At 48.6% G+C, this 15478-nt stretch overlaps 1 protein-coding gene across 2 annotated transcripts in view; it reads right to left on the reverse strand.

The window, feature by feature from the left end:
* The window catches only part of LOC110506132 (spermatogenesis-associated protein 5-like protein 1), a 56441-nt gene extending 42027 nt beyond the window's left edge, over positions 1–14414 (reverse strand). The window contains exons 1-4 of one of the 2 annotated variants that reach the window (XM_036964132.1): positions 14218–14414; positions 11763–12462; positions 11295–11480; positions 10774–11058 (exon numbers count right to left, since the gene is read on the reverse strand). In XM_036964132.1, the coding sequence (XP_036820027.1) occupies positions 10774–11058; positions 11295–11480; positions 11763–12428 (1137 nt within the window). In that variant the 5' untranslated portion in view covers positions 12429–12462; positions 14218–14414. Of the gene's footprint in view, positions 1–10773; positions 11059–11294; positions 11481–11762; positions 12463–12953; positions 13226–14217 lie in introns of those variants that run through there. The other variant, XM_036964133.1, reaches the window with a different exon arrangement.
* Positions 14415–15478: the final 1064 nt, after the last annotated feature.

A 15478-nucleotide genomic window follows, 5' to 3' on the forward strand; every position in this document is an offset into this window, starting at 1 on the left:
GAGAGAGGAAACATAACAGACAGGATGGATAACTACTGCTGTGCTGTGGGGGCACCGATAACCACCTGGACAACAGAGAGAGAGAGGAAACATAACAGACACGATGGATAACTACTGCTGTGCTGTGGGGGCACTGATAACCAACTGGACAACAGAGAGAGAGAGGAAACATTACAGACAGGATGGATAACTACTGCTGTGCTGTGGGGGCACCGATAACCACCTGGACAACAGAGAGAGAGAGAGGAAACATAACAGACAGGATGGATAACTACTGCTGTGCTGTGGGGGCACTGATAACCACCTGGACAACAGAGAGAGAGAGAGGAAACATTACAGACACGATGGATAACTACTGCTGTGCTGTGGGGGCACTGATAACCACCTGGACAACAGAGAGAGAGAGAGGAAACATAACAGACAGGATGGATAACTACTGCTGTGCTGTGGGGGCACCGATAACCAACTGGACAACAGAGAGAGGAAACATAACAGACAGGATGGACAACTACTGCTGTGCTGTGGGGGCACCGATAACCACCTGGACAACAGAGAGAGAGGAAACATAACAGACAGGATGGACAACTACTGCTGTGCTGTGGGGGCACCGATAACCACCTGGACAACAGAGAGGGAGAGAGAGGAAACATTACAGACAGGATGGACAACTACTGCTGTGCTGTGGGGGCACCGATAACCACCTGGACGACAGAGAGAGAGAGGAAACATTACAGACAGGATGGATAACTACTGCTGTGCTGTGGGGGCACCGATAACCACCTGGACAACAGAGAGGGAGAGAGAGGAAACATAACAGACAGGATGGATAACTACTGCTGTGCTGTGGGGGCACCGATAACCACCTGGACAACAGAGAGAGAGAGAGGAAACATTACAGACAGGATGGATAACTACTGCTGTGCTGTGGGGGCACCGATAACCAACTGGACAACAGAGAGAGAGAGAGGAAACATTACAGACAGGATGGATAACTACTGCTGTGCTGTGGGGGCACCGATAACCACCTGGACAACAGAGAGAGAGAGAGGAAACATAACAGACAGGATGGATAACTACTGCTGTGCTGTGGGGGCATCGATAACCACCTGGACAACAGAGAGAGAGGAAACATAACAGACAGGATGGATAACTACTGCTGTGCTGTGGGGGCACCGATAACCACCTGGACAACAGAGAGAGAGGAAACATAACAGACAGGATGGATAACTACTGCTGTGCTGTGGGGGCATCGATAACCACCTGGACAACAGAGAGAGAGGAAACATAACAGACAGGATGGATAACTACTGCTGTGCTGTGGGGGCACCGATAACCACCTGGACAACAGAGAGGGAGAGAGAGGAAACATAACAGACAGGATGGATAACTACTGCTGTGCTGTGGGGGCACCGATAACCACCTGGACAACAGAGAGAGAGAGAGGAAACATTACAGACAGGATGGATAACTACTGCTGTGCTGTGGGGGCATCGATAACCACCTGGACAACAGAGAGAGAGGAAACATAACAGACAGGATGGATAACTACTGCTGTGCTGTGGGGGCACCGATAACCACCTGGACAACAGAGAGAGAGGAAACATAACAGACAGGATGGATAACTACTGCTGTGCTGTGGGGGCATCGATAACCACCTGGACAACAGAGAGAGAGAGAGAGGAAACATAACAGACAGGATGGATAACTACTGCTGTGCTGTGGGGGCACCGATAACCACCTGGACAACAGAGAGAGAGAGAGGAAACATTACAGACAGGATGGATAACTACTGCTGTGCTGTGGGGGCACCGATAACCAACTGGACAACAGAGAGAGAGAGAGGAAACATTACAGACAGGATGGATAACTACTGCTGTGCTGTGGGGGCACCGATAACCAACTGGACAACAGAGAGAGAGAGAGAGGAAACATAACAGACAGGATGGATAACTACTGCTGTGCTGTGGGGGCATCGATAACCACCTGGACAACAGAGAGGGAGAGAGAGGAAACATAACAGACAGGATGGATAACTACTGCTGTGCTGTGGGGGCACCGATAACCACCTGGACAACAGAGAGAGAGAGAGGAAACATAACAGACAGGATGGATAACTACTGCTGTGCTGTGGGGGCACCGATAACCAACTGGACAACAGAGAGAGAGGAAACATAACAGACAGGATGGATAACTACTGCTGTGCTGTGGGGGCACCGATAACCACCTGGACAACAGAGAGAGAGGAAACATAACAGACAGGATGGATAACTACTGCTGTGCTGTGGGGGCACCGATAACCACCTGGACAACAGAGAGAGAGGAAACATAACAGACAGGATGGATAACTACTGCTGTGCTGTGGGGGCATCGATAACCACCTGGACAACAGAGAGAGAGGAAACATAACAGACAGGATGGATAACTACTGCTGTGCTGTGGGGGCACCGATAACCACCTGGACAACAGAGAGGGAGAGAGAGGAAACATAACAGACAGGATGGATAACTACTGCTGTGCTGTGGGGGCACCGATAACCACCTGGACAACAGAGAGAGAGAGAGGAAACATTACAGACAGGATGGATAACTACTGCTGTGCTGTGGGGGCATCGATAACCACCTGGACAACAGAGAGAGAGGAAACATAACAGACAGGATGGATAACTACTGCTGTGCTGTGGGGGCACCGATAACCACCTGGACAACAGAGAGAGAGGAAACATAACAGACAGGATGGATAACTACTGCTGTGCTGTGGGGGCATCGATAACCACCTGGACAACAGAGAGAGAGGAAACATAACAGACAGGATGGATAACTACTGCTGTGCTGTGGGGGCACCGATAACCACCTGGACAACAGAGAGGGAGAGAGAGGAAACATAACAGACAGGATGGATAACTACTGCTGTGCTGTGGGGGCACCGATAACCACCTGGACAACAGAGAGAGAGAGAGGAAACATTACAGACAGGATGGATAACTACTGCTGTGCTGTGGGGGCACCGATAACCAACTGGACAACAGAGAGAGAGAGAGAGGAAACATTACAGACAGGATGGATAACTACTGCTGTGCTGTGGGGGCACCGATAACCACCTGGACAACAGAGAGAGAGAGAGGAAACATTACAGACAGGATGGATAACTACTGCTGTGCTGTGGGGGCACCGATAACCACCTGGACAACAGAGAGAGAGAGGAAACATAAGACAGGATGGATAACTACTGCTGTGCTGTGGGGGCACCGATAACCACCTGGACAACAGAGAGAGAGAGGAAACATAACAGACAGGATGGATAACTACTGCTGTGCTGTGGGGGCATCGATAACCACCTGGACAACAGAGAGAGAGGAAACATAACAGACAGGATGGATAACTACTGCTGTGCTGTGGGGGCACCGATAACCACCTGGACAACAGAGAGAGAGGAAACATAACAGACAGGATGGATAACTACTGCTGTGCTGTGGGGGCACCGATAACCACCTGGACAACAGAGAGAGAGGAAACATAACAGACAGGATGGATAACTACTGCTGTGCTGTGGGGGCACCGATAACCACCTGGACAACAGAGAGAGAGAGAGAGGAAACATAACAGACAGGATGGATAACTACTGCTGTGCTGTGGGGGCATCGATAACCACCTGGACAACAGAGAGAGAGAGAGGAAACATTACAGACAGGATGGATAACTACTGCTGTGCTGTGGGGGCACCGATAACCACCTGGACAACAGAGAGAGAGAGGAAACATAACAGACAGGATGGATAACTACTGCTGTGCTGTGGGGGCACCGATAACCACCTGGACAACAGAGAGAGAGGAAACATAACAGACAGAATGGATAACTACTGCTGTGCTGTGGGGGCACCGATAACCACCTGGACAACAGAGAGAGAGGAAACATAACAGACAGGATGGATAACTACTGCTGTGCTGTGGGGGCACCGATAACCACCTGGACAACAGAGAGAGAGGAAACATAACAGACAGGATGGATAACTACTGCTGTGCTGTGGGGGCATCGATAACCACCTGGACAACAGAGAGAGAGGAAACATAACAGACAGGATGGATAACTACTGCTGTGCTGTGGGGGCACCGATAACCACCTGGACAACAGAGAGGGAGAGAGAGGAAACATAACAGACAGGATGGATAACTACTGCTGTGCTGTGGGGGCACCGATAACCACCTGGACAACAGAGAGAGAGAGAGGAAACATTACAGACAGGATGGATAACTACTGCTGTGCTGTGGGGGCACCGATAACCAACTGGACAACAGAGAGAGAGAGAGAGGAAACATTACAGACAGGATGGATAACTACTGCTGTGCTGTGGGGGCACCGATAACCACCTGGACAACAGAGAGAGAGAGAGGAAACATTACAGACAGGATGGATAACTACTGCTGTGCTGTGGGGGCACCGATAACCACCTGGACAACAGAGAGAGAGAGGAAACATAAGACAGGATGGATAACTACTGCTGTGCTGTGGGGGCACCGATAACCACCTGGACAACAGAGAGAGAGAGGAAACATAACAGACAGGATGGATAACTACTGCTGTGCTGTGGGGGCATCGATAACCACCTGGACAACAGAGAGAGAGGAAACATAACAGACAGGATGGATAACTACTGCTGTGCTGTGGGGGCACCGATAACCACCTGGACAACAGAGAGAGAGGAAACATAACAGACAGGATGGATAACTACTGCTGTGCTGTGGGGGCACCGATAACCACCTGGACAACAGAGAGAGAGGAAACATAACAGACAGGATGGATAACTACTGCTGTGCTGTGGGGGCACCGATAACCACCTGGACAACAGAGAGAGAGAGAGAGGAAACATAACAGACAGGATGGATAACTACTGCTGTGCTGTGGGGGCATCGATAACCACCTGGACAACAGAGAGAGAGAGAGGAAACATTACAGACAGGATGGATAACTACTGCTGTGCTGTGGGGGCACCGATAACCACCTGGACAACAGAGAGAGAGAGGAAACATAACAGACACGATGGATAACTACTGCTGTGCTGTGGGGGCACCGATAACCACCTGGACAACAGAGAGAGAGGAAACATAACAGACAGAATGGATAACTACTGCTGTGCTGTGGGGGCACCGATAACCACCTGGACAACAGAGAGAGAGGAAACATAACAGACAGGATGGATAACTACTGCTGTGCTGTGGGGGCACCGATAACCACCTGGACAACAGAGAGAGAGAGAGGAAACATAACAGACAGGATGGATAACTACTGCTGTGCTGTGGGGGCACCGATAACCACCTGGACAACAGAGAGAGAGGAAACATAACAGACAGGATGGATAACTACTGCTGTGCTGTGGGGGCATCGATAACCACCTGGACAACAGAGAGAGAGGAAACATAACAGACAGGATGGATAACTACTGCTGTGCTGTGGGGGCACCGATAACCACCTGGACAACAGAGAGGGAGAGAGAGGAAACATAACAGACAGGATGGATAACTACTGCTGTGCTGTGGGGGCACCGATAACCACCTGGACAACAGAGAGAGAGAGAGGAAACATTACAGACAGGATGGATAACTACTGCTGTGCTGTGGGGGCATCGATAACCACCTGGACAACAGAGAGAGAGGAAACATAACAGACAGGATGGATAACTACTGCTGTGCTGTGGGGGCACCGATAACCACCTGGACAACAGAGAGAGAGGAAACATAACAGACAGGATGGATAACTACTGCTGTGCTGTGGGGGCATCGATAACCACCTGGACAACAGAGAGAGAGGAAACATAACAGACAGGATGGATAACTACTGCTGTGCTGTGGGGGCACCGATAACCACCTGGACAACAGAGAGGGAGAGAGAGGAAACATAACAGACAGGATGGATAACTACTGCTGTGCTGTGGGGGCACCGATAACCACCTGGACAACAGAGAGAGAGAGAGGAAACATTACAGACAGGATGGATAACTACTGCTGTGCTGTGGGGGCACCGATAACCAACTGGACAACAGAGAGAGAGAGAGAGGAAACATTACAGACAGGATGGATAACTACTGCTGTGCTGTGGGGGCACCGATAACCACCTGGACAACAGAGAGAGAGAGAGGAAACATTACAGACAGGATGGATAACTACTGCTGTGCTGTGGGGGCACCGATAACCACCTGGACAACAGAGAGAGAGAGGAAACATAAGACAGGATGGATAACTACTGCTGTGCTGTGGGGGCACCGATAACCACCTGGACAACAGAGAGAGAGAGGAAACATAACAGACAGGATGGATAACTACTGCTGTGCTGTGGGGGCATCGATAACCACCTGGACAACAGAGAGAGAGGAAACATAACAGACAGGATGGATAACTACTGCTGTGCTGTGGGGGCACCGATAACCACCTGGACAACAGAGAGAGAGGAAACATAACAGACAGGATGGATAACTACTGCTGTGCTGTGGGGGCACCGATAACCACCTGGACAACAGAGAGAGAGGAAACATAACAGACAGGATGGATAACTACTGCTGTGCTGTGGGGGCACCGATAACCACCTGGACAACAGAGAGAGAGAGAGAGGAAACATAACAGACAGGATGGATAACTACTGCTGTGCTGTGGGGGCATCGATAACCACCTGGACAACAGAGAGAGAGAGAGGAAACATTACAGACAGGATGGATAACTACTGCTGTGCTGTGGGGGCACCGATAACCACCTGGACAACAGAGAGAGAGAGGAAACATAACAGACAGGATGGATAACTACTGCTGTGCTGTGGGGGCACCGATAACCACCTGGACAACAGAGAGAGAGGAAACATAACAGACAGAATGGATAACTACTGCTGTGCTGTGGGGGCACCGATAACCACCTGGACAACAGAGAGAGAGGAAACATAACAGACAGGATGGATAACTACTGCTGTGCTGTGGGGGCACCGATAACCACCTGGACAACAGAGAGAGAGGAAACATAACAGACAGGATGGATAACTACTGCTGTGCTGTGGGGGCATCGATAACCACCTGGACAACAGAGAGAGAGGAAACATAACAGACAGGATGGATAACTACTGCTGTGCTGTGGGGGCACCGATAACCACCTGGACAACAGAGAGGGAGAGAGAGGAAACATAACAGACAGGATGGATAACTACTGCTGTGCTGTGGGGGCACCGATAACCACCTGGACAACAGAGAGAGAGAGAGGAAACATTACAGACAGGATGGATAACTACTGCTGTGCTGTGGGGGCACCGATAACCAACTGGACAACAGAGAGAGAGAGAGAGGAAACATTACAGACAGGATGGATAACTACTGCTGTGCTGTGGGGGCACCGATAACCACCTGGACAACAGAGAGAGAGAGAGGAAACATTACAGACAGGATGGATAACTACTGCTGTGCTGTGGGGGCACCGATAACCACCTGGACAACAGAGAGAGAGAGGAAACATAAGACAGGATGGATAACTACTGCTGTGCTGTGGGGGCACCGATAACCACCTGGACAACAGAGAGAGAGAGGAAACATAACAGACAGGATGGATAACTACTGCTGTGCTGTGGGGGCATCGATAACCACCTGGACAACAGAGAGAGAGGAAACATAACAGACAGGATGGATAACTACTGCTGTGCTGTGGGGGCACCGATAACCACCTGGACAACAGAGAGAGAGGAAACATAACAGACAGGATGGATAACTACTGCTGTGCTGTGGGGGCACCGATAACCACCTGGACAACAGAGAGAGAGGAAACATAACAGACAGGATGGATAACTACTGCTGTGCTGTGGGGGCACCGATAACCACCTGGACAACAGAGAGAGAGAGAGAGGAAACATAACAGACAGGATGGATAACTACTGCTGTGCTGTGGGGGCATCGATAACCACCTGGACAACAGAGAGAGAGAGAGGAAACATTACAGACAGGATGGATAACTACTGCTGTGCTGTGGGGGCACCGATAACCACCTGGACAACAGAGAGAGAGAGGAAACATAACAGACACGATGGATAACTACTGCTGTGCTGTGGGGGCACCGATAACCACCTGGACAACAGAGAGAGAGGAAACATAACAGACAGAATGGATAACTACTGCTGTGCTGTGGGGGCACCGATAACCACCTGGACAACAGAGAGAGAGGAAACATAACAGACAGGATGGATAACTACTGCTGTGCTGTGGGGGCACCGATAACCACCTGGACAACAGAGAGAGAGAGAGGAAACATAACAGACAGGATGGATAACTACTGCTGTGCTGTGGGGGCACCGATAACCACCTGGACAACAGAGAGAGAGGAAACATAACAGACAGGATGGATAACTACTGCTGTGCTGTGGGGGCACCGATAACCACCTGGACAACAGAGAGAGGAAACATAACAGACAGGATGGATAACTACTGCTGTGCTGTGGGGGCACCGATAACCACCTGGACAACAGAGAGGGAGAGAGAGGAAACATAACAGACAGGATGGATAACTACTGCTGTGCTGTGGGGGCACCGATAACCACCTGGACAACAGAGAGAGAGGAAACATAACAGACAGGATGGATAACTACTGCTGTGCTGTGGGGGCACCGATAACCACCTGGACAACAGAGAGAGAGGAAACATAACAGACAGGATGGATAACTACTGCTGTGCTGTGGGGGCACCGATAACCACCTGGACAACAGAGAGAGAGGAAACATAACAGACAGGATGGATAACTACTGCTGTGCTGTGGGGGCACCGATAACCACCTGGACAACAGAGAGAGAGGAAACATAACAGACAGGATGGATAACTACTGCTGTGCTGTGGGGGCACCGATAACCACCTGGACAACAGAGAGAGAGGAAACATAACAGACAGGATGGATAACTACTGCTGTGCTGTGGGGGCACCGATAACCAACTGGACAACAGAGAGAGAGAGGAAACATAACAGACAGGATGGATAACTACTGCTGTGCTGTGGGGGCACCGATAACCAACTGGACAACAGAGAGGGAGAGAGAGGAAACATAACAGACAGGATGGATAACTACGGCTGTGCTGTGGGGGCACCGATAACCACCTGGACAACAGAGAGAGAGAGGAAACATAACAGACAGGATGGATAACTACTGCTGTGCTGTGGGGGCACCGATAACCACCTGGACAACAGAGAGAGAGGAAACATAACAGACAGGATGGATAACTACTGCTGTGCTGTGGGGGCACCGATAACCAACTGGACAACAGAGAGGGAGAGAGAGGAAACATTACAGACAGGATGGATAACTACTGCTGTGCTGTGGGGGCACCGATAACCACCTGGACAACAGAGAGAGAGAGAGGAAACATTACAGACAGGATGGATAACTACTGCTGTGCTGTGGGGGCATCGATAACCACCTGGACAACAGAGAGAGAGGAAACATAACAGACAGGATGGATAACTACTGCTGTGCTGTGGGGCACTGATAACCACCTGGACAACAGAGAGAGAGGAAACATAACAGACAGGATGGATAACTACTGCTGTGCTGTGGGGGCACCGATAACCACCTGGACAACAGAGAGAGAGAGAGGAAACATAACAGACAGGATGGATAACTACTGCTGTGCTGTGGGGGCACTGATAACCACCTGGACAACAGAGAGAGAGAGAGGAAACATTACAGACAGGATGGATAACTACTGCTGTGCTGTGGGGGCACCGATAACCAACTGGACAACAGAGAGAGAGAGGAAACATAACAGACAGGATGGATAACTACTGCTGTGCTGTGGGGCACCGATAACCACCTGGACAACAGAGAGAGGAAACATAACAGACAGGATGGATAACTACTGCTGTGCTGTGGGGGCACCGATAACCAACTGGACAACAGAGAGAGAGGAAACATAACAGACAGGATGGATAACTACTGCTGTGCTGTGGGGGCACCGATAACCACCTGGACAACAGAGAGAGAGAGAGGAAACATAACAGACAGGATGGATAACTACTGCTGTGCTGTGGGGGCACCGATAACCACCTGGACAACAGAGAGAGAGAGAGGAAACATAACAGACAGGATGGATAACTACTGCTGTGCTGTGGGGCACCGATAACCACCTGGACAACAGAGAGAGGAAACATAACAGACAGGATGGATAACTACTGCTGTGCTGTGGGGGCACCGATAACCACCTGGACAACAGAGAGAGAGAGAGGAAACATTACAGACAGGATGGATAACTACTGCTGTGCTGTGGGGGCACCGATAACCACCTGGACAACAGAGAGAGAGAGAGAGGAAACATAACAGACAGGATGGATAACTACTGCTGTGCTGTGGGGGCACCGATAACCACCTGGACAACAGAGAGAGGAAACGTAACAGACAGGATGGATAACTACTGCTGTGCTGTGGGGGCACCGATAACCACCTGGACAACAGAGAGAGAGGAAACATTACAGACAGGATGGATAACTACTGCTGTGCTGTGGGGGCACCGATAACCACCTGGACAACAGAGAGAGAGGAAACATTACAGACAGGATGGATAACTACTGCTGTGCTGTGGGGGCACCGATAACCACCTGGACAACAGAGAGAGAGGAAACATAACAGACAGGATGGATAACTACTGCTGCACCAATGACTGCCTGGAGGCAACAGGCACAGGATAGAATGTTACTGAACAGACCAACACACTCATTACTGTGCCTTCTGTGGAACTTTCTGCTTTGAATTAAGTTTGAATAACAACATTAAGTCACCTCTCTGTCGAACCTCCCGGGCCTCCGTAGCGCCGGGTCCAAGCTGTCCGGCTGATTAGTGGCTCCTACGATGAGGAAGCGATCTGATTGGTCCATGCCGTCCATGAGCGTGAGCAGTTGAGCGACCAGCCGGTTCTCGGGTGCGGAGGATCCAATCCGTCTGGGACAGAGAGAGTCCAGCTCATCCAGGAACAACACACAAGGCCCTTCCTCTGCCGCTGCCCGCGCCCGACCAAACACCGCCCGCAACCTCTCCTCACTTTCCCCTGGCCGAGACCCCACTACCTGGGGTGTGGAGGAGGCAAGGTAAAGTCCTATTACATTCAGCCAGTATGTGTGTGTATTGTGTAACATCGAGCAAACAAGCTAAACAACATATGTAAGAAGGCTGGGTAAATCTAGCTTCAAGTAAGCAAGTATTCAAGTGTGTGTTGTGTAATACTGTGTGTGTATGTGCATGCATATCTATGTGACTGTGTGTGCGTTCATGTTTATATGTGTGTATATATATGTCCTCTTACCTCTGGTCCTCTGACTGTGATCAGGCTGGCCCCCACCTCCCCCACCAGGCAGCGGACCAGCAGGGTCTTTCCGACCCCCGGCGGCCCAGCAAGGAGCACTCCTCTGGGGCAGGAGAGACCCAGGGAGCCCAGGGTAGCAGGGTACTGCAGAGGCAGGTGCAACATCTCTCTCAGAGACGCTGACACCTGGAATCGCAGACAATGAAGACATGATTATAGACACTGAAGAATCTTTCTCTCCACCTCAATAGTCTACAGTGACTTCCTCCACTTGTCTCCTCTCCTCCAACTCCACTGACTAACTGAAGACTTCAGGAGAAGAGAAAAAAGATTCAAGAGGCATCCTAGAGTCCATATTGCTTTCACCTACTGAGTCACATGTGACAATTGAAAATGACTATTGAGAAGGAGGACAGGAGAAGACGTCACTGTAGATTATTGAGAAGCAGCCTCTTCCTGGGTCCTCACCTCTTCCAGTCCTCCCAGCAGGACCTTGGGCTGCTCCTGGAGCTGTCCTCTGTAATACCGGAGGGTCCTCGTCCCCGTTATTTCCACCCCTGTCTTAGATGTAACCAAACCAGTCACGGTGGACTCTGGGTTCAGGCTCTCAATGACGATCAGTTTAATGTCCGTGTCATAGTCACTCACATCTATCACGTGCTTCTGGTGGACATATGTCCCTTTCAGCATGTCCTTCACTAGTTCATGGATGAAACTGGGAGGGGTGGTTTTCCGGAACTCCACACTGTGAACCACCACTGTTATTCGGATGCCTTTCAGCTTGGGGCAGGAGACTGGGGTGAGACTAGGACTTAGGCATGGGCTGGGGGGAAGTGGGCTAGAGCTGGGGCTAGGGTTAGGGCTGGGGGTTAGGGGTAGGCTGAGGTGTGTGGGTGTAGCTTTGTTTAAGATAAGATTTGAAGAACAACATTTCATGTCTATCTGTATGAATCCGTCAGCCAGGTCAGGCCTGGGCCAGGCAGTACAGAGACAGGACCCTCCAGACAGAGCCACCAGAACAGGAGAGCCCAGCCCCAACCCCAGGGAGGACATCAGCCCTGGGCCCAGTCTGACCCTCTGGGTTCCCCGGTCTGCTGGGTCCATTGGCAGCACTCTCAGAGACACCTCCTCCATCGCAGTCACAGCTGGAGAGAAGACACAGGCTTGTCTGTGGGAGGAAGAGATTGGGAGGCAGGGATATGGGGTTTATTCATCAAGAACTCTCTCACTGAAATACAGACACTAAATGACAGACACACAGACTCACATTTACTTTTCTTGTTTATGAGATACAGATAGGTTATTTTTATCATATATAATTGTTTTTGTTGTTTGTTTAAGTTTTAATATAATCTTTCAATAATTAATAATGTGACAATATTTTTTGAAATACACATTGCATAATAGAAGGCAGACATTTCAAAGATAAATACTGACATTTGTTGGACAGAGATAATCACCTGAACTGTTCATACATTTAGAAATATTAGATGACAGACCACTACTGATAAAAAAGTTATGCTTGTAATTTTGCTTGTATACAGTTGTTAATGGCCTTTTTAGTTAATGATACTCATTGAGGGCTGTTTTTTATATCTCTTTTCAAAGTCTTTTTTGTGGTCCCCTTTTCCTGAGGGGAAGAGACAGGCTATTTCTTACCACTTTTTGATGGATGGGTACCTTCATTGGAGCTGGAAGTGTCTGGGGGCAGAGGAGGGTAGCCACTAGGGAGGTGGGAGGTGGCCGGAGTACTGGCAAGGTTTGGTGGATCGTCATCATGAGCCTCTATTTGAGTGGACCAGTCTGCTGCAGGACCTGTGTCATCAGGGAGGGAAGTGTCTTGTGATGGCTCTTCCCTGAAGACTCGAAGCTGTCATTGTTCTCCTCATTGTGGCTGTTGCTCTTGGGTTTGTGATGTTTCTCCTCTTGACCTCTCGGTTCCCTTGTCCTCCTCTTCCCCACCTCTCTGCTGTTCATCTTGTTTGGGGACGTGCTGTGGGATCTGTGGCTCGTCTACTGGCTGCATTGGTTGTTGCATTTCAGTTTCTGCTACCCTTCCACCGTTCTTTGCTCTGTTGCTGTAGGCTTGTGGACAGTTGAAGTAGGTGAGCCCATCACCATTGCAGGGTGTGCACTTGCTTTCACTCGTGCAGTCTCTGGACTTGTGGCCGAACTCACTGCATCTCCAGCACGTAACAGTCTTGCAATCCTTCACCTGGTGGTCCATGCCATCACAGATATAGCAGTGGGTGGTCTGTCCTGGGTAGAATATTCTGCTGCTGTGTGGCCCCAGCAGGATGTTGTTAGGGATCACGACAGCTTCACCATCAGTTCCTCTTTTGGTCCGGACCTTGTACCCCCTTAGGCCATATCCCATTGTTGTCTACTGGTTTCGTGGCAGGCTGAAGTAGAGTACAATAGCGTTGCAGATACAACTCTGTCATGGTCAGAAACTCTTCCTCTACTTCAAAGGTATAGCCTTCTCGTCCACGTTAAATGGGGACTTCGCTTCCCAATCACTCCATTTCTGCTCATGTGCATTTTCGTTGCGCCGATTTGGGAGGGTTATGTAGGAATAGTCGTCTGCAGCAGTGATCGAACTATAGGTTTTCAGCCACATACTCTAGTACTAGGCACCTCTCCTTCCTCAACGAAGCGCAGCCTGACCCATAGTTGCTAAGGTCGGGCTGCAGAGCTCCCAAAATTGGGAGCCATGATGGAACATTTGCTCCGTTATAAGTTGTGAAATCACCTTTACCATCACCAAAACAGTTTAGCAACCCTATCCCAGCCTGATTTCTACTTAAGCTGTCTGGTCACAGTTGCTAGTTAGCAACGGCTAGCTGGCTGACTTCTCTAGCTAACAACACCATAAAGGCCACACATATAAATACACAGTAGCTAGTTAGCTATAGCCACTTACCAATATGAGTATTAAACGATCTTCAACCACGTTTCTTTCACTCTTATTTCACTAGACAAATAGTTTGACAGCTAACGTTAGCTAGAAGCTATCATGCTGCATTTCTATGTTTACAGCAGCCATGTGTGTCGAACATGAGATGGCCAACAATAAGCATTCCCTCGAACAATTTGTGGGGGTTAGCTGGTAAGGGATTATAATTCAGATATGATTTTACATTGTAGTTTGTTAAAATATTTGCTCGAGAGTTGTTGATAAATAACTTTGAAGTGTTGAAACATCTTGGAAGCAGATGCGCGTAAGTTTCTGCCTCTTTAAAACCCCGGTTTTATCACAGTCGCCCAGCTACATAAAGCTATCATTCAAAACATGTCTCACTGGCGTTATCTTGTGTACAACGATATACAAACAACTTCTGTGCAACATTACATTGTTGATGGCGATATAGCTTGTGAAAAAAAAACATGTAGTGACTTTAATTACAGAAAGTCATTTGAGCATTCTCCATGAATGTCACCAAATCTCGATGAATGTCAGCCTGCAGTGGTATTAATGTGGTTATGAGAGATTCGCAGTCTCTTTTTATTTTTAAATAAAAATTTAAAACGTTTTATTAATAACAAATCAATACATAAAGCACATGAGGGAACACAAGCATTCATAGATTACAAACAATAGACAATCGAGCTAGGGGGTACAATATCACATTACAATTACACAAGGACCTTAAGGGACATGCATATACTTACAATTCTAACAGCTTTTTTGTTAGTAGAGCATTTAACTGTCTTAAAATACAGTTCAATTTCTTTTTGTAGGGTACGAAAATGTGGTTTTCTGTTTGTAAATTTACATTTGTGTATATGAAATTTGGCCAAAAGAATAATGAAATTAATTACATAAAAATGATTCCGCTTATTTCTATTGTATGTAAAGAATCCAAACAGTACATCTCTCCACAATAGTGTAAAGTCTTCATAAATGTGTTCAATTATAAACCTACTGATGTCTTGCCACAGTTTTCTTACATGCATACAATGCCAAAAAATATGCAAAACTGTTTCTGGGTGGTCATTACAAAAGGAGCAATTTGAGTTGATGTTTTCCTTAAACTTCTTCATATAGTGGTTGGCAGGATAATATTTATGAATAATTTTAAAGGAAACTTCCTTAATTTTGTTAACAAGTAGGTATGTGTGTGGCAACATCCAAACTTTTTTCCAACAGATATTATCAATAAATCCATTCCAATAAGGCATGA

Source organism: Oncorhynchus mykiss, chromosome 26, assembly GCF_013265735.2.
Source record: "Oncorhynchus mykiss isolate Arlee chromosome 26, USDA_OmykA_1.1, whole genome shotgun sequence".
In the NCBI taxonomy this organism is placed as follows: Eukaryota; Metazoa; Chordata; class Actinopteri; order Salmoniformes; family Salmonidae; genus Oncorhynchus; species Oncorhynchus mykiss.